This window comes from Lissotriton vulgaris, chromosome 6 (genome assembly GCF_964263255.1).
Source record: "Lissotriton vulgaris chromosome 6, aLisVul1.2, whole genome shotgun sequence".
Classification (NCBI taxonomy): Eukaryota; Metazoa; Chordata; class Amphibia; order Caudata; family Salamandridae; genus Lissotriton; species Lissotriton vulgaris.
The window spans coordinates 968,626,675-968,649,907 of record NC_141694.1 but is presented as its reverse complement, the minus strand read 5'-3'; the positions used below and the strand labels follow the sequence as shown (position 1 = coordinate 968,649,907).

Here is a 23,233-nt window from a genome sequence, read left to right as displayed (position 1 = left end):
AAAATGCTGTTGCCTGCTGTCTTTTTTCTGTAAACCCTAGATTCCAAACGACACCCTTTGGTGTAGAGTTCAGCATCTAAAAAGGTAACTGCTTCCTGACTGAGTGTCGCAGTAAATCTGAGGTTAAGGGGGTTATCATTGATGTCTTCAATGAATTTGAGGGCCTCTTCCTGACTTCCTCTCCATATGACGAACAGGTCGTCAATGAAGCGGAACCATGCTACTAGATTACTCTTGATGATGTGCTGAAAACCAAGCCCCAGGACCAGTTCCTCCCAAGCCCCCATGTGCAGGCATGCGTAACTTGGAGAGAAACTGGCCCCCATTGCCACCCCCTGTTTTTGGCGGTACAACTGTAAATTGAACAAAAACACATTGTTTGAGAGACAGAAATCCAACATGTCTAACAGCATTTTAGTGTGTTTTTCATTGCCTGGTTCCCTTCTCGATAGAAAATACCGTATTGCATCAAGACCATCACTATGTGATATACTGGTATATAGAGCTGTTACATCTAGGGCTATCAGCCAATCCCCTTCCTGAATCTGTACATCCTTGATTTTTACTAGGAAATCCCCTGTGTCACGTATATAGGACCCCAATTGCTGAACATAACCTTGTATAAAATGATCTATATAAATTGAGGTATGTTCAAGAAGGCTCCCCCTTGCTGATATTATTGGCCTTCCCGGTGGATGGATGGGGTCTTTATGTATTTTGGGTAAAAAATACAAAATCGGTGTTACAGGGTGTTCAACCTTCAGGTAATCAAATTCATTGTCAGTAATGAGTTTGGCTGACCGCCACTTACATAGCTTTCGATGATATTCTTCCTTGATGGTCAGGAGCTCACGGTTGTTGATTTTTTCATAGCAATCACAGTCATTAAGTTGACTATAGGCCTCTTTATCATAGTTTGTTTTAGTCATGAGGACCACATTTCCCCCTTTGTCACTACTCCTGATTACCACATTTTTTTCTTTGTTAAGTTTTTCAGTCAATGCTTTATATTGTTGTTGTTGGGCTGAGTATCTGCGTTTTGTGCTCCCAGTCTTTATTTGCAACTTTTTCAGATCCGTTACCACATTTTCTTGGAAAATATCTATGTTGTCTCGTAGAAGGATGGGATAGAAGGTGGATGGTGCTCTAAAATCTGTAGTTGTGGTTATTCTATTTCCATTCCCATCCATCCCTTTGTTGGCTCCATTAGTACTGTGGGTTGCGTCATAACCCATTCCTTCTGTTTCCCAAAGCTCGCTTATAGTGCGTGTTCCTTGTGATGCCTCAGGTTGCTGAATTTCCATGTCTGATATCGTTCCATCTTTGTTTCTTAAGGCATAGAATTTGCGCAATTTCAGTTTTCTAACTGCCTTATAGACATTAAATCTGGTATTGATATAATCAAAGTCGCAGGGGGGTGCATATGATAAGCCAAGTTTGAGTATATTCTCCTCTTTTTCTGTAAGTTTCAATTCAGTAAGATTGACAATAGTGCGATTGGAGGCTGATTTTATTCTTGTTGTGGGGCATTGTTCCGCCCGGCTCCCCCACCTCTCTTCTTTTGAGTTCCTCTTCTTTGCCATCCGCGACCTCTGGCGGCGCCTGTAGTTTGCCCTGTGTTTTCTTGACTGTTTTTTGTGTGGGATCTCAGGGTATTCCGCCTGTCCTGGCCTAAAAAAACAATCTCCTGGCCAGGCGTAAGTTTTGGTAGTGTTGCCGCTTCCGCCTGTCTGCGGCGGTCTACTTCCAAATCAGAGTCTGGATCTGAACTAATTGTGGCATTGGAGGAATCGCTTGCTCCACTTACTTCTTTCCTTGCGGGGTTGAGGTGACTCGGGGGGTTCCTTCTATTAGATTGCTGTTGCTGTTTGGCACCACCCCTGCGAAGAGTATCCAATTTTCGCGCAAAAGTAAAAATCTGGCCCAGCTCGTAGTCATTCCTATCCCTTTGGAATTTGTACGATTTCCTTGCCACGATTTTTGCCTCCTCTTTTTTTAGACGTTCTTGCATGATTTTTAAAAGTCTATTTTTTTCTTCCTCTTCCCCCAGGCCATCAATTTCTTCATTCAAATTGGCTATTTCCATGAGAAGTTTGGCTCTGTCAATGTCTGCATATATATATATATTACCTACTGGCGGTCGCCAGTAGGTAGTTATAGTTAGGATTATTTTCAATAGGGAAATTGCAACATTCTACTGGGAATAACTTTGGCGCCGGTTGAGGAATCTGCCTGAAAGTTTGGGGGGGGATTCGTGAAGCGGGGGCCGAGAAAAAAGGGGGGTCCCAAAACGTGTTTTCCCCTTGTTAATTTCCATAGGGCGGTCGACCTCACTTTTAGCCCGAACGGCTGAATGGATTTCCACGAAACTTGGCAAAATTGTAGGGACTGGTAGCCCAATGTGCCTTTGCTATGTCTCAAGATATGTGCTCCAGTGGATTTTGAGTAATTTAGGTTCAAAAAAATATATATATCTATAAGCGCGCCCCGGTACGCGCACCGGGGCGCTCACCAGCGCGCTACGCGAGTTCGCGCGCGGAAAGCTGATTGGCTCTCGGGTGTCTGTAAACATTCCAAACAGTCCAGAGCGGCCGCCATCTTGTGTCTCGGTAGTATCGAGACACAAGAGGTGGCAAAAACAAAGAGGGGAATGACCAAAAGGTACGCGCACCGCGGAGCGTACCGGGGAGCGTACCCTGGGGAAAAAAGAATGACAGAGTTTTTTTTAAATGTAGGTTTTTTAAATAAATTGGAGGTAGTTCTAAAAAGAACTGTTTTTTTATTCTTTTTGTTGTATATTTTTTTATTGTTTTTTTGAACATTCTTTCCTTTTTTGGCTTATCTGAACAGTTTTATATTTTTTTGTTTTTTTTATGGGGAGAAACAAAAAACAGGGAATTATAAACGGCTCAACTGGAGCAAAAAAAAACAGGAAAAAAATTAGGGTTTCTTCGGGCACTTGTGGTTATCACCAGCAATGTTGATGAGGGTAATACTCTTCTCACCATAAGTAATTGTTTTGCCACAATATATGCAAACGAATTTGTAATCACCAAACTTAGTTTGAATGTTTGGAACCATCTGACTTGCCTCTGGACCCGATGGAGTGGGTTCTTTGGTTGTTGGGGTGCTGGCAGACGATTGTGGAAGGTTTCTGCACAGTTCTCTCACCTCTGGTGCAGAATAGTTATTGGGGTGCAATCGTTGCATGTGCCGAATCATTGTGTGATTCCCAAATGAATATTTTTTTGCAGGGTTCCCCCTGGATAGTACAGCGCCACAGATGAGACAAGTCACCTTTGCAGCGTTTACCTTCTTTGCACCCCTTGGGATTTCAAAAAACTCCCATATAAAGTGCTCCTTAGGTTTATATGAGGCATTGTCTTCAGGCAGGAAATGCCTTCTCTGCCTTCTCTCCTCCTCCTCCTCCTCCTCCTCTTCTTCTTGACCACCAATGTGATGTTGTGGTGGTCCTTGTGGTGGTGGTGCAGATGCTCCATCTGCTGCTGCTACTGTAGCCATTTCTCTAACAATAGAAGCAGGTCTTCCTCACTCAAACAACAAAGTGAGAATGAGGAAAAAAGGTGGGGGCTTTCATCATTTGGAAACCAAAAGTGTTCTGAACCAATGAAAAGTGTTATTTTCAGGTCACATGACCTGACGTGCTTACGCTACGTGCCCCGGGGCGCGCCCGGGGGCACGTAATGTAAATGTAAATGTATTGCGACTTAAATAGCGCATGTATCACCCAAAGGCATCAAGGCGCTTGCCTTGGGAACCCGTTCTGGCTTTTTCCCTGTGAGATAACCCTTACTGGGCATCCCCAAGGTGAAAGCCAGGCATCCCGCAGCGGGTTGGCCGCCGTAGTGGAGATTAAGCAAGCTATTGCCCAGAGTTGCAGCGTGGGACCCCATGATTAGAGTAGGCACCGAGCCGAGAATTATCGAGTCCGTGGACATTTTTGGGCTCAGGACCCTGCCGCGTCGGGAATTGAACCCTGGTCCCGGGCCTGACCTCTGCATCAGGGTCTGCCGCTCTAATCAGTGAGCCACAATCCTCCACATAATGTAAGCGCATCAGAGCGCCCCCTGGGGCGCTTACGTAGAGCGATCGTATGTGCTCCGGCACTTCCAGGTGCGCTTACGCCGTGCGTCATAACAGGCATCACGCGGCTACGCGATACGACACAATGATGTTTTCGTTCGCGGCAATAGCGCTAACGGGGCGCTCACCGGTACGCAAACCGGGGCGCGGCAAAACTGCGCTAACCGGTAAGTGCATCGGTACGCACCCGGGGAGTGCTCCGGGGCAAATAAATAAAAAAATAAATAAATATATACATAAAAAAATAGTATTACATAAATATACAATATAAAATTCATTATAAAAAATATTAAATTTCATACCGAAAGAGATTTGCTTTCAAAAAACCTATGAAATTCACTGAAAAAACCATAGGTTTCACACCAGTTATAGTTAGGAATTAGCATTTAAAAAACCTATTAAATTCACTGAAAAAACCATAGGTTTCACACCAGTTATAGTTAGCTGGAAAGTTTACTGACATAAAACCATTGAAATTCCCACATTATAGTTAGTTGGACTCACTATAACTTGTGCGTGCAATGCACTGCTGATGACGTCACATATTACATCACTCATGACATGGTCAGTGACATCACTCATGACATCACTGATGACACCATCCTTGTGACAGAGTGACAGACCTCCTTTCACTGTAATGTAACCCTTGAAACACATATTCAAAAATAGAAACTAAATTTTTTTTTTAAATGGAGATACCCATATCAGTTACAACAACCAATTCAGTAATTCCACCATCTATATACACATCTACTCATTCACAAACAGTTCTATATAGTCACTCATACATATACTCACTCATCATATGTAGTGAAATGAAATGAAATGAAAAATTATATTTATATAGCGCGTACATACCCTAAGGCCTCGCAGCGCTTGAACTGAAAAGTGTGGTGAGCAAATAGCAAGGTTTAGCACATTTTGGCGAACAGGTAAGTTTTTAATGTCTTCCTAAAGACCATCCGGTTGCTAATTTCCCGCAAATTCGGCGGGAGCGAGTTCCACATCTTAGCTGCTAAGTGTGAAAACGCCCGGCCTCCCCAGCGAGCCTTATTGACTTTAGTTGTTGTGGCAAGATGCAGGACGCTGGAGCGAAGGGTTCTCGATGGAATGTAAGGTACGACCAAAGAGCGCAGGACAGCTGGACCTGTTTGGTGAAATGCTTTGTGCACAATGCACATAGCTTTAAAGTGCATTCTGGCAGCTATTGGGAGCCAGTGGAGTTCTTTTAAGGCCTTCCTTGCTGATTGGCCACGAGGGATGCCAAACAAAAGTCGAGCAGCACAGTTTTGTGTAACTTGGAGTCTGTTGATCACTGCTGCCGGGGCTCCCAGATATAATGCATTTCCATAATCCAGGCGGGAGAGTATCAAGGCCTGAACCATGATTCTCCTCGCCTGGAAAGGAAGCAATGGGAGAATCTTCCGGAGCATTCTCAACAGTCCAATACAGGTGGAAGCGGTTTTAGTGGCCTGCACAGAAAAGTCCAATGCTTTATCAAGCCAGACTCCAAGGCTTTTGATGTGGGGTTTCGGTGAGGGAGGAGCACCAAGACAAGCGGGCCAGATGGAAACCAGAGTGGTCGGTGCGGAATTGCCCAGTAGCATAATCTCAGTCTTCTCCCCGTTGAGTCTGAGACATGAGGAATGCATCCATTTGGCTACTGCCTCTAGACAGGGCCCCAAGGTGTTGGATGAACCCTCTGTGTGATCCAAGGAGACCACCAGATGGGTATCATCCGCGTAGGTGATAATACGCACACCGAAGGGCTGTACTATCCCTGCCAGAGGACTCATGTAGACATTAAAGAGCGTGGGGCTCAGGGCCGAGCCCTGAGGAACCCCACAGCTCAGAGGGTGTTTTGAGGATACTACCTCGCCCTCAAACACCTGGAAGAAGCGCTCATCCAGGAAGGAGGTCAGCCATTTCAGGGCCGCGCCCGACACGCCCATGCCACTTAGACGATGTAATAGTGTGGCATGGTTAACCGTGTCGAACGCGGCACTGAGATCTAATAATATAATGGCTGCCTTCCCTCCCTGGTCCAGCACAGATCTCGTTTCTTCCGTTACCGCGAGTAAAGCTGTTTCGGTGCCATGTTGAGGGCGGAATCCCGTCTGGGAGGCACAAAGCAGATCATTGGACTCCAAATATTCTACCAAGATGTTATTGATGTGTCTCTCCAGCAACTTACTCATCCAAGGGAGAAGGAAGATGGGGCGGAAGTTGGCCAAGTTGTTCTGATCCAATGAAGGCTTTTTGAGAAGGGCCCTAACCATTGCGCATTTCCACTGGGCAGGGACCAAGCTGGAAACAATGGACGAATTTAGGACATCTAAGATGACAGGACATATGGCCTCGCTGACTTTAAGGAGGGTCTGAGGAGGTGCAGGATCATTGGGAGATCCTGAGGTGACTTTAGAAAAAATTTTCTTCAGTGCAATTGAATCAAGAAGAGGGAACTCCTCGAGCGAGCTGTAAGCTTGGGCGTCCGCTTTAGGGTCAGCAGTGATGTCCCGCTTCTCTGCATCAGTAGGGAAAGAGGAATAGATGGCCAGAATTTTCTGAGAGAAAAAAGTTGCCAAATTGTTACATCGAACAAGCGCCCCAACAGGGGAAACGCACTCAGGGGGGGGGGAGATTACTGATTTTGCTATTTTGAATATTTCTTTGGGTGAGTTAGCAGCTGACTTGATTTTAGAGTCATAGAATTGGATTTGTGCGCTTTTCATTTCACTCTTATATGATTTAATCGCAGCTCTATACTCGGATTTCTTAGATTGTGAGTATTCTCGCCTCCAAGCTCTCTCCAGCTTGCGACACGACTGTTTCATGGATCTGAGGGTGGGGGAGTACCATGGGGCTACTTTGCATCGTTTTATGGACTGTAGAGATTTTTTTGGAAGGACCTGGTCCAGAGTATCTGTGATCCAGTTCTCATAATTAGAGGTGGCTATACTGGGGTTCATTGATTTGGGAGGCACGTGCTCATTAAGAGCCAATTCCCATTCAGACAGAGGCAGCGAAGCCCATTTCCTACCCCGATGCTTGTTCTTATTTTGTAACATAGGGGGAATGTTAATAGGCCACGTAAAAGGTACTAAGTAATGGTCAGTCCAAGGCAGAGGCCTAGGAATTTCCACTGTTAGACTATCAAGATTGCTAAAAATATGGTCTAGGAGGTGGCCTTTAATGTGCGTTGGATGGAAACCTTTTTGCGACAAGTTAATGGCTTGAAGATTAAGTCGAAGACCAGTGGCCGTAGCATCCTGGGAGTCATCCAAATGCAGGTTCAGGTCACCCAGCAGCGTAAAATTTGCTGCCAGGAGCATCTGATTAGCAGCCGCATCTGTCAGCTCAGTAATAAAGTTGTTCAACGGGCCCGGGGGTCGATAAACTAAAATGCCCGAGAAAGTGGATGTTGGGGAGAACTCCAGAGTAAAGTACAGGCTTTCACATGCTCGCATGACCGGAATGGAGATGCGGCATCGGAAGATATCTCTGTATATGATGGCCAACCCTCCACCTCTATGTATCTTACGATCTAATCGTTTTAGGGTGTAACCATGGGGAATAGCCCACACTACGGTAGGATCCATTTCCAGCTGGAGCCATGTCTCTGTTAAAAAAAGGGCATCAGGGTTGAGTTCCTCAATCAACATGGCTAATTCGTTACAGTGTCTAGGTAATGATCTGCAGTTAAGAAGAAACATTTTCCGATCATGTCTAAGAGAGTGTATTGAAGTACTCAAGGTGGATGGAACCCAGTTGCAGCTTTTACAGTAAGCCTTCGGATTGGTCGGAAAGACGGAATGTAGACATAAAGGGCTAATGCTAGATCTTAAATTCAGCAGAGAGGAAGCGCTATATGTAATGCGAGGCCCTACCATGATCCTCGGTGGTAGCAGAGCGCCAGGCGCGTCTGGACGCGGACTGGCGCAGACTGGCTTCTCTTTGGCGCCTCTTCGGCGCTCCTGCTGCGCGTCACCGCTGCGCGGCAAGATCAAAGTTTATGTAGATTAAGGGATGTTGAAAACTAGAGCGTCACCCTCCTAAAGATGGCCGCCCTGCGTGGGCTAATCAGGAAGTGAAGACGCTTTTCCTCCCTCCACAGCAAACAGCATGAATAGCTGCGGTGGACCGGGGAGTCAGCGTGTAGGTAAGGCACAGAATTAGCAGTATTAAAATACAGTTATTATTCACACACTTTAAAAATTATCTGCTTGCGGCAATGCTTGTTTCCTGCCAAGCGCTAGCACAACGATGTTCGTAGTTCAACAATTTGATACACCTATACATCCTGTTACACACCGACAGTCATCCAAAAGTTACTCACACACATACTCACACATGCAAATAAACTATTGAACATCCATTTATTTGCATATAGAGCTATACACACAACTACCACCTTACTTCTATTGAAATTTAAACATATTTATTCTCTTAAACAATCACTTATAGAAACACATACTTATTTAAACAGGAACTCTTACAATCTCTTACTCTCACATATACTCACTTATATACATCAATATTCACATATACTAGATTAAAACATATGTAGTTACTGATAAAGACACTAGTGAGACAGTCATTCACTCACTAACATACACATATACACACTCATCCACCCATACAGTCCTGCACATATGCTGTCTTCAAAACACATACAAACAGAGAGTCAGTCACTCATGCATCTATGTGCTAAGTAATACCCCCACCAAACCATATAGACACTCATACTGATACTAAGAAAAACATCCAATAACCCATATAATTACACATGTAGCTACTCACCAACCCATGCAGCCACTTATACACAAAGTGAAACACTAATATATATATTTAAATATTTAAACATTACTCACTAATATTTATTTTTCAGAAAGACACACATTCACTGGATGGTGTCATCAGTGATGTCATGAGTGATGTCACTGACCATGTCATGAGTGATGTAATATGTGACGTCATCAGCAGTGCATTGCACGCGCAGGTTATAGTGAGTCCAACTAACTATAACGTGGGAATTTCAATGGTTTTATGTCAGTAAAATTTCCAGCTAAGTATAACTGGTGTGAAACCTATGTTTTTTTCAGTGAATATATATATATAAACACACACACACACACCCACACACAATAAAAGCATTATAAATATAAACAATCAATAAGAAATATATTAATGAATGGAGAAAATAAATTAACTTTTACTTAACATACTATAAACATTAAAATGCATTAAAAAAATAAAAACAAATAAAGTAAAATATAACAAAATAAAACAAATAACGCTTTAAAATCAGTTTAACCAATAATCTGAAATCTATTGGAGTCTAATACTAATAAACATACCATACTTACTCGAGTTTATGCAACAGTAGATGAAATGTTGGACTTCGGAGGGATTCGATTTACTATTTCTACTCGAGTCAATGTAATAATAGGGGAAGTGTTGGATCTCAGTGGTAGATTTTCTATTCCTACTCCAGTCAGTGCAACAGTAGGAAAAGCACTGGAATTCGAGGGGGTGGGGGGTTCAATTAACTATTCCCATTCCATTCTAAGCAACAGTGGGAAAAGCATTGGACTACAAATTAGTTACATTTATTAGCCCCACTCCAAACAGTGCAACAGTAGGGAAAGTGTTGGACCTCAGAGGGGTAAAGTTTGCTATTCCCACGCCAACCTGTGCAACAGTAGGGAAAGATTTGGACTTCGGAAGGGTTACATTTACTATTCCCACTCCAAACAACACACCATTAGGGAAAGTGTTGGACTGCGAAGATGTTAATTTTGCTATTTCTACTGCAGTCCAAGCAAGAGTAGGGAAGGTACTTCACTTTAAAATACATCGCATATACGACTAACCCCATGAATGTGGGAAAAATATTAAACTCAGAATAAAAAAATGATGATTTGCCTGTATATATATTAAAAACACTAAAAACAATGAATCCATGTACATAAATAATATTCAATAAAATAGCTAGTAATCAATTAATAAATGTTATTCAACTATTAATTACCTTTCCACCCTCTACCAGCACAAACCTAGCAACCCACACCTAAATATAACCTTTAAAATAAGTATTTCATAATGTATATCTTTAAAATATATTAAATAATTAATTGACAATTAATAATAAATACTTAATTCCTCATTACCTAATTACCGACCCACCCTATGCCCCTATAAACCTAGCAGCCAGCAACCAAAATATATTTAAAGTGAATAAGTATTGCATAATTTACATATTTAAAATGTGTTTAAATATTTCATTTCTTAGTAATAATTAATAGTTAATTATTACTTGATTAACTGTTCAACCTATTCCTCGGCAAAACTTGCATCCCACAACTAGATAAATCAGTATTACATAATATACATAATACACATCAATCATATAATGAAATACAATGTATCAAATAGTTTATAATATTTTATTACCTAATTAGGATCACACCCTATCCCCCTACAAATCGAACAACCAGCTACAACACAAAAAATATCATTAATAATTATAAATAACTTGAAATTACAAGCTATATAAAAAAAATAACATTTATATAAACACTAACATCACATAACATTTTTATATCAACCGAAAAAAATTAAAATCATTAAAAAACGATATTTTTAACCACTATTATACTGAAAACGATATTAAAAACATCAATATTATTTGACAATATCACTTACATCAAAAAACAATATCCCTATCAACGACATTTATGCATTTCGATATTTGTGTATCACAATATTAAATTTCTGATATTTCTGTCACCCGATGTTTTTAACTTGATATTCCTTCAAATTTGCGATTGTATGTACCAATGGTTTGCGACCAAATCTGCTTTTGCAAATCATTGATAGGTTACAGCCAACTTAAAGGAGGTGCTTTAGGGAACCCTTCCTTCCGCTACGTACATGTTGTAAAAACATTTTTAGGAAAAGACAGTGGCAGCTAGGACCACTGTTTACTCGTAAAAAAGAGGTTTTAGAAATCTTTCTATTTCTATTTTGAAACACATCCCGTTTCCCTTTAAGGAAACAGGCTGCAATTTAAAACAAAGATTGCTTTTTTTAAAGCAATCACTACTTGCTGGTCTGCTGTGAAGGCAGGAATTAGTAGTGGGTCACAATTTACGGCTTTCCTCATGCATATTAATGAGGTTGGTCACATTTCTACTCCCTACAATCAGAATGTTGCACATCAACACGTTTGAACATATCTTGCTTCACAAAAACCAATGCATTTGGTAAATGTTGGTGTTCACGTTGTGACCACGTTTACAGAAAGCATTGAACGAACATGAGGCCCCTTGACTTATGAGTGGTGATATACTGAACATGTTCTTTCACTTAACTGATTACATTGCATCTGGACTCTAAGTTCCAATTTAATCTACGGGGTATCATGGTTTGAGTCCTACTCATACAAGTGGCAGCATATTTGTCAAGCAGGAAGCAGAAAAGTTGAACCTTAGCAAGCAAACGCTTCTATGCTCCTGTAGAATGCAACAGTGCCAATGACCTTTCCAAAAGTGTTAGAAATAGAACTCTATCCAAGTTCTCTCTGGATATTTTCAACAGAGTTTGGAGTTCTGTTTTTTTTAGGAGAATGTTTTTTTTTTACACAAATTTACTAGAAAATAATTGGGCCAGACGGGGGGGATACCAATAAATGAGAAAAATAATTGAAGTTCAGAATAAATTACCTTGAGATTGTGAAACTAAGCGAGAGTGGGAATCCAGTGGGGTTGTATAAATCCCATGTTACTCAAAAGATTCATTAAATAATTGAGCTAAAGTGTGAGTTTTGTCATCCACCAAGGGGTAAGTCAGGAAGTGAGCTAAAATGTCAATGAGAAGACATATCTGTGAATAAATCTAAATTGCCACGAAGCGGAGTCTGTAAAGTTAAAAAAAGATCCAAAGTATGGTTGGAAGTTTCCAGTGCACATTTATAACTGTATATGCAGCAAATTAACAAAATTGTTCTCTGCTTTTCAGATTCACACATCGTTGATCAATGGGAGACCAAGTGCTGAAGATCCATCACCAGCACTCATGGAATTCACTACCACTCGCTATATCCGCCTTCGCTTGCAGAGGATTAGGACACTGAATGCCGATTTAATGATGTTTGCATACAAAGACATCAATGACATTGACTCAATTGTTACAAGAAGAGTAAGTGTATTTTATCCTCACTGTCTCCATATTGGTTTGTGACACCTATTTGTTTTCTTCCAAAGTCTGTACCACTGTGTTTAGAATCAAATTTCCAATCAGCTTAATACTGAAATATTTTAATAAAGTTGCAGTCATATATTTCACTTGCACATGTTGGTACATCACGTCATTCACAGACATCAGAGAGCCATTCTATGCTGTATGTTGTGAAATATTGCAGCACACTAGCATTGACATGTATGGGCAAAAAAATTTAACAGAGCCAGTGGTATTCCTCTATGCACCAAGGCCCTGTTCTTCGTGGCTCATACAACCCCTTCACAGTCTTTCTATTATTTTTTGAATGGGCAGATGGGAGGGCCTTCAGCTACTATTATTATTTCAAGTTAGAAGTTATTTTTACAATTTATTTTTGTTTTATTTATTCAGCACTTTACCGTCACACTAGCACCCAAGGTATTTAGGCAGTTTACAATAAAACAGAGTTAATATATACAAAACTGGTAATAGAAATGTATGACAGAAAACAAAATGGCCTTCATGGAGGACAAATGAGTTAATGCTAGGATAGTGAATCAGGTAGATCAATGGAAACGTTAAAGACAAAGCATGTCAAAGATGGAAACAATCAAGGTGGGATGGAGTAAGAGTGTCATGAGGAGCTTCCTAAAATCAGTGGAAGCGGGAGAAATAGAGGCACTGAAGATGAAGGCAGAGAGCAAGAAGAGCAGAAATGGATTAGTCAAGGTAAATGTGGAATAGGTGTGTTTGAATGAGCTCCTGAAGAAGAGGAGAAAAGGCTGGAATTTATTGTCACTGAAAGGAGAGTTCCACACAGATGTCAGGGCCCCTCAGGCAGAGAGATTCCGTGCATATTACATTTTCTGGGTGCTTCCTGGCTATATAGATTTCTTATGCCCTGATCTGGGAGAGAGATTGGGATAGATTTTGAACTTTATAGCTGTGAAACATATTCAGCATATCTTGAAAGTAATCTTCAGAAGATGCCAATGTAAATATGTAAAAATGGGGAGATGTGTTTGAGTATTTCACAGATGAGAAAAGTCTAGCTATGAAGTGAAGAAGGCGTCTGCGGTTTGCCAAAGTCACTAATGTTGGGGCCAATTTTCCGATGCTCCTTGGGAATTCTATTTCTGAACTTTTTTAGGGAATGGGTGAAGACATTCTCAGCTTTGGCTAGATTACTTGATGTGTGGTTGGATAGGCAGGGATGGCGCCAGAATGAATATAAGAGATTTCACTGCTTTCGATACATTGAGGTTAAACTCTACTTGATGTAGTGAGTCTATAAAGTTGTGGGAACAAATTATACTGAACAAAAGAGGGCATTTGGATTAAGAACAGGGAAGTTTTAAGCCATCTAGTTTTGCAGAGTGCATCCACTGATCACGTTTTTGCGATAGATTTGCATGCCGTCCAAATACTGATGGAAGGTTGCCCCTTGTTGACCCAATCTCAAACCTAATGGTTCAATATATAGATTGAAAAACATATGGAGCCTTGAGGAACACCACTCTTCATCTCAGATTTCTTTGATGTGTAACTGGTTACTGTTAGGGTTTCTGTGGGACTGGTTCCAATGAAGACAAAAGCACTTTGGAAAAGCTGCAGGGGTTAATTCCAGCAACTTGCAAAAAGACAACAATACATCTCTCAGGAGGTTTTACAGTAGGTTGCAGTCTGACTACAGCAGCTCAAATATACAATGGTCTGCTCAAAATGTAGTCACTGTAGTACCAAAGCAATTTATTTAAGCCAGAGTTTGATTCAGATCAGGAACACTCTCTTGCATCGATACCAGCAGACAAATTAAGAACCTGCCCCTTTAAATAGAGCTATAATGAGTCCTTCCTACTCTTCTTTATCAGAACTGATCTCGGGAGCAGAAAGCTTTTTATTGCTTATTAAAACTGATTACTAGAAAGTGATTGGGTTACTTAGCACAACCGCACCTATTATATAGTGCATATGACCAAAATCACTTTTTTCGAGGTGCAAGGATCAAAAGGGGCCAATCACCACAGCCCCTTATCAGAACAATCAAAGACCGTTCATAAACACACACATATGAGTCAGATGACCAGCACCCTCAATAAGTAGTATTTTTCTGTAAATAAAGATAGCATCCATTCCACAAGAAAGACCACGTGTTCAATCAATATTCACTTAATTTTGTACTCATCATGGTCATTACTAGTGGAGCATTTTAAAACTGTTTGTAACCATTAGCCGAGCATTTTGGTAATCATGAACGTCTTCATGGCACTGGAATAAGTGGCTAACCCCCATGATTCAGAAAAGGGGGTGGTGATGAACAGAGTGTCTGAATTAAGCAGACCACTCTTACCCAGTCCAAAGATCAGGGCTTGATCCATCACCGTTTTTTAGCTCACTGCACCATCCCAGCTCAGAACCTGGCTACATGCAAATTAGTCTGTTCCTGTCCCAGTGCATGATGAGAACAGGGCAAACCAAACTACCAAGCCAATTCTTATACTGGGAAGGAAACAAGCTACCGGGGACCGGTTTCTGGCATTTCAGCCGTCGTCGGCCCGGCTTGCTTGAATCCTGATGGTGCAATGAGCAAGGGACTCACATCTGAGTATACCCTTCCACGCTTATGGTGGACAAAATGATTCAGAAAAGGGGGTGGTGATGGACAGAGTGTCTGAATTAAGCAGACCACTCTTACCCAGTCCAAAGATCAGGGCTTGATCCATCACCGTTTTTTAGCTCACTGCACCATCCCAGCTCAGAACCTGGCTACATGCAAATTAGTCTGTTCCTGTCCCAGTGCATGATGGGAACAGGGCAAACCAAACTACCAAGCCAATTCTTATACTGGGAAGGAAACAAGCTACCGGGGCCCGGTTTCTGGCAGTTCATCAGGATTCAAGCAAGCCGGGCCGACGACGGCTGAAATGCCAGAAACCGGTCCCCGGAAGCTTGTCTCCTTTCTGGTGAAGAATTGGCTTGGTAGTTTAGTCTGCCCTGTTCCCATGATGCACTGGGCCAGGGACAGACTGATTTGCATATAGCCAGGTTCTGAGCTGGGATGGTGCAGTGAGCTAAATAACGGTGATGGATCAAGCCCTGATCTTTGGACTGGGTAAGAGTGGTCTGCTTAATTCAGACACTCTGTTCATCACCACCCCCTTTTCTGAATCGTTTTTGGCCACTATAGGTGTGGCAGGGAATACTCAGACATGAGTCCCTTGCTCACTGCACCATCAGGATTCAAGCAAGCCGGGCCGACGACGGCTGAAATGCCAGAAACTGGTCCCCGGAAGCTTGTCTCCTTTCTGGTGAAGAATTGGCTTGGTAGTTTAGTCTGCCCTGTTCCCATGATGCACTGGGCCAGGGACAGACTGATATGCATATAGCCAGGTTCTGAGCTGGGATGGCGCAGTGAGCTAAATAACGGTGATGGATCAAGCCCTGATCTTTGGACTGGGTAAGAGTGGTCTGCTTAATTCAGACACTCTGTTCATCACCACCCCCTTTTTCTAACCCCCATGATGACACTCCTGGCTCAAAATCTCTATCTTGAGTCTTCTGATGTCAATTAGTACCAGAATTCAAGTTTGAATCGTTATATCCTCCCGGTCTGGTTCCAGAACAGCATAATGAGCTCAAACCCTATGGTCTCTCAAGAAGCAATCGTTGACAGTGCATTGCCATGACACATTGACTTTCTTGTGAATGGATGTTATCTTTATTGCCAGAAAAATAGTTCTTATTACAGGATGCTGATCAGCTAGCTCGTAATAGTATTGCTTTTTAAAGTGTTCAGCTTACATATTATTCATAAGTACCCTCAAACCAGTTCCAAATTCTCCCCTATGTGATCCTTTCCTCTTTTTGTAAGAGCACAATATAATTCCAACTCAGTAGGATTTGCCTTGAGGGTTAAATAAAACCCACAGAGTACTTCTCATGAAATCTGTCATGGCAAAAGATGATCTTCTTGCGCTGAATCTCTGGAAGTATTAACAGATCAGCCGGTTAAACAACAGCTCCATTCCCCAGTGTTATCTACTGGATGTCCCTCCTGAGGGCCCTTTTGGCTGTAGGTGTTGTGGGTTCAATTCCTGGGCCACTGCATTCCTCCCCCACCCCTCCTCACAGGTTGCCAAACTGCTCAGCTTAAACTGCCACTCTTTATTAAGGCATCTTGCTGAAATTTATGACCTACTTGATGTTGAGTCACCAGACATCCTCTTTCTGACAGAAAATTGGCTTACGGCCAACAAGGAGGCAGAGCCTCGTCTGGCTCTGCCCAAAGGCTTTAACATTGTGACTCTTAATAGAGAAGCTCGGGGTGGTGGCATTGCTATTGTTAAGTAAATTATGTCCAGAATCAGGATACTTCCATAAGGTGTTTATTGAAAGGATTAAGCAATACAGGCCAACACCGTAACAGCTGTGAAGATCCGCTGCTGCATCAAACTCGTCGCTGCTCCAACTGATCCCTGATGACACATTGGAATTTCCATGTGTCATCAGTGATGAGACTCGAGACAGCTCACTTAAAGTGACATACATAAATACAACAGCTATCATCTTCAAAGCTGGCTATTATACCTGCACTCTCATTAAAGAGGCCTTGGTGGGCAGTGAGTGCGCTCGCTTCAATATTGCCTTTAATGCCAACTTCACATTGTCTGGAGAATTTAGGGATGCATTAATTGCTGTAGCGGGTACTTTGGCTATTAGATCAACCAATTTTATCATTATTGGTGATCTGAATCTACATCTAGACAACACTCAAGACTGCGAGTTAGGCAACTTCCTAGCAGAACTTGCTGTCCTCCAGCTTATTCAGCGGGTCCCAGGCTGCATCCACTCTGCTGGACACCAACTACAACCAGTGTTCTCTAATTTACCTACCCTCACGGTGTATACACCAACTCCGATGAGCTGGTCTGACCATTACCTGATATCCATGACTCTGCTGGGAGTAGGGCCCCTTTAGGCATCATTTGGAAATCAGTCTTTAAACGCCCATGGCATAAACTGGACTCCAAACAGTTCCACGCCCTTCTCCTGATGCATACACCTAACTTGCCAGATGACCCAGATGTGGCAGAGAGTTCCCTCTGCAACTGGATCTCTCACTCCCTTGATGCTCCGGTTCCCGCTAGGTGGTCACAGAACCGGACAGGCATCCTAGCCCATAGTATAACAACAATTTGGCCACAATCCAGAAAGTGTGCAAAAGTATGGAACGGGCGTGGAGACAGGACTATGATCCAGTCGTGAAAGTGCAATATTAGGCTGTCTTTAAACGCTTTGGGCATAAACTGGACTCCAAGCAGTTCCACGCCCTTCTCCTGATGCATACACCTAACTTGCCGGATGACCCAGATGTGGCTGAGAGTACCCTCTCCAACTGGATCTCTCACTCCCTTGATACTCTCGTTTCCGCTAGGTGATCACAGAGCTGGAACAGGTATCCTAGCCCGTAGTATAACAGCAATTTGGCCACAGACCGGAACATGTGCAAAAGTATGGAACGGGCGTGGAGACGGGACCATGATTCACTCTTGAAAGTGCAATATTGGGCAGTCTTTAAACGCTTTGGGCATAAACTGGACTCCAAGCAGTTCCACGACCTTCTCCTGATGCATACACCTAACTTGCCAGATGACCCAGATGTGGCTGAGAGTACCCTCTCCAACTGGATCTCTTACTCCCTTGATACTCTTGTTCCCGCTAGGTGATCACAGAGCCGGAACAGGTATCCTAGCCCGTAGTATAACAGCATTTTGGCCACAGCCCGGAACGTGTGCAAAAGTATGGAACAGGCGTGGAGACGGGACTATGATCCAGTCTTGAAAGGGCAATATCGGGCAGCTATTAAGAACTTTCACAGGGCCATCCAGAAAGAAAGAGCTGCCTACTTTGCAGGAGTGATCAGTAATAGCTTCAACCCAGCCAAATGCATCTTCTCCATACTTAATGATCTTAATTCATTGGGGCAACCTAAAGCTCCTTCCCTCTCTCAAACCAGTAAAATAAAATTAAATCAGGTTCCTCTGCAGGCCCCCTTAAACTGGATCAATTCCATAAATCCCTGCCTCTTCCCATGTTGTGCCCCTGGATGCATCCCCAGGTGGAGGTGGCACACAGGACCCTGAAGGGCCACCTTTGTTTCCTCTCTGCCATGGTGTTAAGGGAGTAGGAACCTCCATGACTCGGCTGGCGGAGAAGAAACTCATAATATGCTTAGCAGGACTGCGGAAGTCCCACCAAGCATATTGCGACCTCCTGACTGCCGCAACACTGCCAGGGAATGGTGGTTCCCTGGCAGCTGCGGCAGTGCAACAGTGGTCCGACCACCATTATGCTTTGTGGACCGCCAGAATAGTAATCAGCCCCACAGTGTAAAGTGGAGTGGCATACAGTGGAGTAGAGAACACTGGAGTGGCATTGAGTTGAGTGGCTTACAGTGGAAAAGCATAGAACGGAGTGGGGGTAGAGTTGAGTGGAGTACATTTGAATGGTGCACAGTGGAGTAACGTAGAGTAGAATGGGGAGAGTGGAATGGCATAGAGTGGGGTGGCATATAATGGAGTAGCGTAGAGTGGAGTGCCATACAGTGGAGTGGCATAGATAGGCATAGAGTCCAGGGGCATAGACTAGAATAGCATAGAATGGAGTGGCTTAGAGTGAATTGGGTGGAGTGGAGTGCCATAGAGTTGAGTGGTGTACAGTATAGTGGTGTTAAGTGAGGTGGCATGGAATATATTAGCATAGAGTGGTTTGGCATAGAGTGAAGTGCAGTAGAGTGGGTCGGCATAGAGTGGAATAACATAGAGTTGAGTGGCATAGAGTGAAGTGGAATGGAATGGTGTAGAGTGTAGTGGTGTAGAGTGAAGTGGTGTAGAGTGGAATAGAATAGACTGGAATGGCGTAGAGTTGACTGCTGTGGAGTGGAGTGGCATAGGGTGGATTTGAATAAAGTGGATTGGCGTAGAATGGATGGAAAAGCGTAGACTGGAGTGACGTACATTGGACTGTCATTGAATTGAGTGGCGCAGAGTGGCATAGAGTGGAGTAGAATGGAAGGGCATGTAGTGGAAGTGAATAGAGTGAAGTAGCATAGAGTGGAATAGAATAGAGTGGAATAGTGTAGTGTGGGGTCCAGTCAAGTGGCGTTGAATGAAATAGCGTAGAGTGGAATGGTGTAGAGTAGTGTGGTGTAGAGTATAATATTGCACAGTGGAGTGATGTGCAGTGTAGTGGCATACAATTAAGTGGTATAGAGTGGAGTGGCAGAAACAAGAAAAAGAACTCCCTCTTGACCTATATCAATTTTATAATTGGGGAAAACCTCCAATACCACGGGCATACATCAACCACATCTACAACTTTTACGGTTATTTATTCATTTTTTATTTTTAGAGTCTTTTTTGATCATTCAAAAATTCATATTTTTCTTTTTTCTTATTTGAAAACAGATAGTTGTTCACTGTATTAAATACATATACAAAAATTCATAAACATATCATTTTGTTAAAATAACGAGACAGTTATAATACCCCAGGTCGAGAACCACAAACACAACATACACACACTATCATATATCCTCATCATACATCACTTAACTACAACCAAAAAACACCCGTTGTTTTGCACCAGTATGTCCACTGTACAACCAAAGGTTGGATCTAATTAGAAGGGAGGGCCAACGCGTTTCGGTGGAAGAACTGCAATAGAAACCACCTTCATCAGGGCCAGCCAGGGGCAGTTGCAACAGAGTGTCTCGCAACCTGGAGTTTAGTATCTGAAAAAAATGTTTTAAATGCAAAGAAGAAGTTTTTACTAGTATGCCCAACAAATTTTAATTTACACAGCTTATTTTGAGACAACAATGGCTAGGACCGTACATGCTAAACTCACATACCATGCAAACACCATACCTTATATCCCAAAGAAACGTGAAAATATACACAGAGTGTGATGAAAATGAGAGAAAACTACTATACAAAAAGAGGGGTCAGGGGCGGTGGTATGGAGTTCTCGGCCAGGAAATCTAATAAACAACCTAAGTGTGGTTGAAATAACTAGATATCTACCTCTTTATCAAAATATAATGTTCCAACGTCTCAGTAAATTACTCCTTTACTCCTTCACTAAAAGCCAAGGGATTTAGGCCATTTTCATAAGGTGCCCAGAGACAGAGGCTTCACAACTGGTCTGGAAAGAAGTACAGGAAAGCGCACTCTTTAATGAAACTAGTCACTTCAGAGGGTCCTTAACCACAGAATAGAATGTCTATCAATTACCTTCCCATTCAAGAGACTGTACAGGATCCAGTCAGGAAAATGTTATAGGCTCATGTAGAGTATCGGCTAAGGAAGGTTTCAACAGAATATACTGAAAAGGTAAAAAACATTGCTTATATTTAGACTCTCAATAAATTACACTATACAGACTAGTCCAAGTCACCATCCAAAGAGTGCAACTTGACATAATAATACCTTTCTCATATGTGAAGAACACCTTCCATATATATTTGAAAGGAGATCCCGATAAACTTCTTGTTTCAGCTGCCCACACCTGTAGTAAGAAAAAGACAGACCATTCTAGTACTCGTACTCCTCCTAATACTGAATAGGGAAGGACCTAATCACGTAGTGAATAGCCAAGCACTTACGTAATATATTTCTGAGCGAGTCCTATAGTTGTCTGATGCTTCTCTACAGACACTGTAGCTCCAGTAAATTTATTTAGGGTGTATTCATCAACTGGAATGCCTATCAAATAAAGGCATACACAATATTATAGTTAACCGTTGAACCCCTAGAAAGCAGGTATATTAATGTAACTGAATACTGGATCAAATGGATGGAATCATATATACTATGTTTTCATTATTGATGACCCTTTTTCTGCGAGGAAACCTACCTGGGTGTTGCCGGCTGCCGCCTAAAACGCCAACTCCTCTGCCATTCAGCCTCCCCGTATCCCCGGAGGGATTGACCGCCCCGCCCCGCCGCGTCCTAATACTGAATAGGGAAGGACCTAATCACGTAGTGAATAGCCAAGCACTTACGTAATATATTTCTGAGCGAGTCCTATAGTTGTCTGATGCTTCTCTACAGACACTGTAGCTCCAGTAAATTTATTTAGGGTGTATTCATCAACTGGAATGCCTATCAAATAAAGGCATACACAATATTATAGTTAACCGTTGAACCCCTAGAAAGCAGGTATAATAATGTAACTGAATACTGGATCAAATGGATGGAATCATATATACTATGTTTTCATTATTGATGACCCTTTTTCTGCGAGGAAACCTACCTGGGTGTTGCCGGCTGCCGCCTAAAACGCCAACTCCTCTGCCATTCAGCCTCCCCGTATCCCCGGAGGGATTGACCGCCCCGCCGCTTGTCAACAACTTGCAGCACCCGCTTCGCGGGTGCCGCTGCGCGGCGTGAGGCGTGGGGTCGCGGCTACAGGAGTGTTCGTGAGCCGGTGAAGGAAGAGGGAGCACCGCGAGTCTACCGAGGGCGCGCGCTGCAGGGACTCTCAAGACCAGGAGTCCCTGCGCTGCACAGGTGTGCACGGCCGCGCCCCCAGCAAGACACGCCCCCCGGTTGTCCAGGGCACAAAAGCGGGAAGACATCCTACTAGCAGTGGGACCCTTTTTCTGCGAGGAAACCTACCTGGGTGTTGCCGGCTGCCGCCTAAAACGCCAACTCCTCTGCCATTCAGCCTCCCCGTATCCCCGGAGGGATTGACCGCCCCGCCGCTTGTCAACAACTTGCAGCACCCGCTTCGCGGGTGCCGCTGCGCGGCGTGAGGCGTGGGGTCGAGGCTACAGGAGTGTTCGTGAGCCGGTGAAGGAGGAGGGAGCATCGCGAGTCTACCGAGGGCGCGCGCTGCAGGGACTCTCAAGACCAGGAGTCCCTGCACTGCACAGGTGTGCACGGCCGCGCCCCCAGCAAGACACGCCCCCCGGCCGTCCAGGGCACAAAAGCGGGAAGACATCCTACTAGCAGTGGGACCCTTTTTCTGCGAGGAAACCTACATGGGTGTTGCCGGCTGCCGCCTAAAACGCCAACTCCTCTGCCATTCAGCCTCCCCGTATCCCCGGAGGGATTGACCGCCCCGCTGCTTGTCAACAACTTGCAGCACCCGCTTCGCGGGTGCCGCTGCGCGGCGTGAGCCGTGGGGTCGAGGCTACAGGAGTGTTCGTGAGCCGGTGAAGGAGGAGGGAGCACTGCGAGTCTACCGAGGGCGCGCGCTGCAGGGACTCTCAAGACCAGGAGTCCCTGCGCTGCACAGGTGTGCACGGCCGCACCCCCAGCAAGACACGCCAACCGGCTGCAACGCCCCTTTATGAACAACGGTCTACCGCTCAGCGGGACGCGAGCGGGACGCCGAGCGAAGCCCGAGCAAAGGGCGGGCAGTCTGTGGCAGTCAGGGGCTGACAGAGGCTGGGCTGGGCCACCCCTCTTTCATTTATCGCTCATCGCCCAAGATCTCGGAGTCTACCTGTGGGTCACGAGGCCAATATGTCAACCCGCTCTGGCAAAGCTTTGAGGGGCGGGGGAGAAAGTGCCACGGGGAGCACTATGATTGGCACAATGGACAAATTTATCACTAGGGTAGCTGCTGTCATCGAAAAGGAGATCGCAATGACGGAACGTCGCCTCTCACAAGACTCCTTCCCCTCCAAACGCTCCTCCTTGGGAGCTGTTGCACATGCCCTGTCCCCAATTTCCACCTACCCTACCTCTCCCTTGCCCGTAATCCTGTCCGGAGAGCCACATATAGTAGCTATAGAGGCAGGTATTGATAGGATAGAAAGTTTGATAATTAATCCTTATCCCTCCAGCCCTAGCCCAGTTGCTGTAGAGCCCTGCCCCGTTCCATCCATAGCTACCTCATC

General features: G+C 43.8%; 1 protein-coding gene across 7 annotated transcripts in view; it reads left to right on the top strand.

Moving 5' to 3' along the window:
- Positions 1-23,233, top strand: part of LAMA2 (laminin subunit alpha 2) — a 3,858,378-nt gene that overhangs the window by 1,055,756 nt on the left and 2,779,389 nt on the right. For all 7 annotated transcript variants that reach the window (XM_086927001.1, XM_086926997.1, XM_086927002.1 and 4 more), the window contains exon 5: positions 12,124-12,303. In XM_086927001.1, coding sequence (XP_086783127.1) covers positions 12,124-12,303 — 180 coding nt within the window. The remainder of the gene's footprint in view (positions 1-12,123; positions 12,304-23,233) is intronic.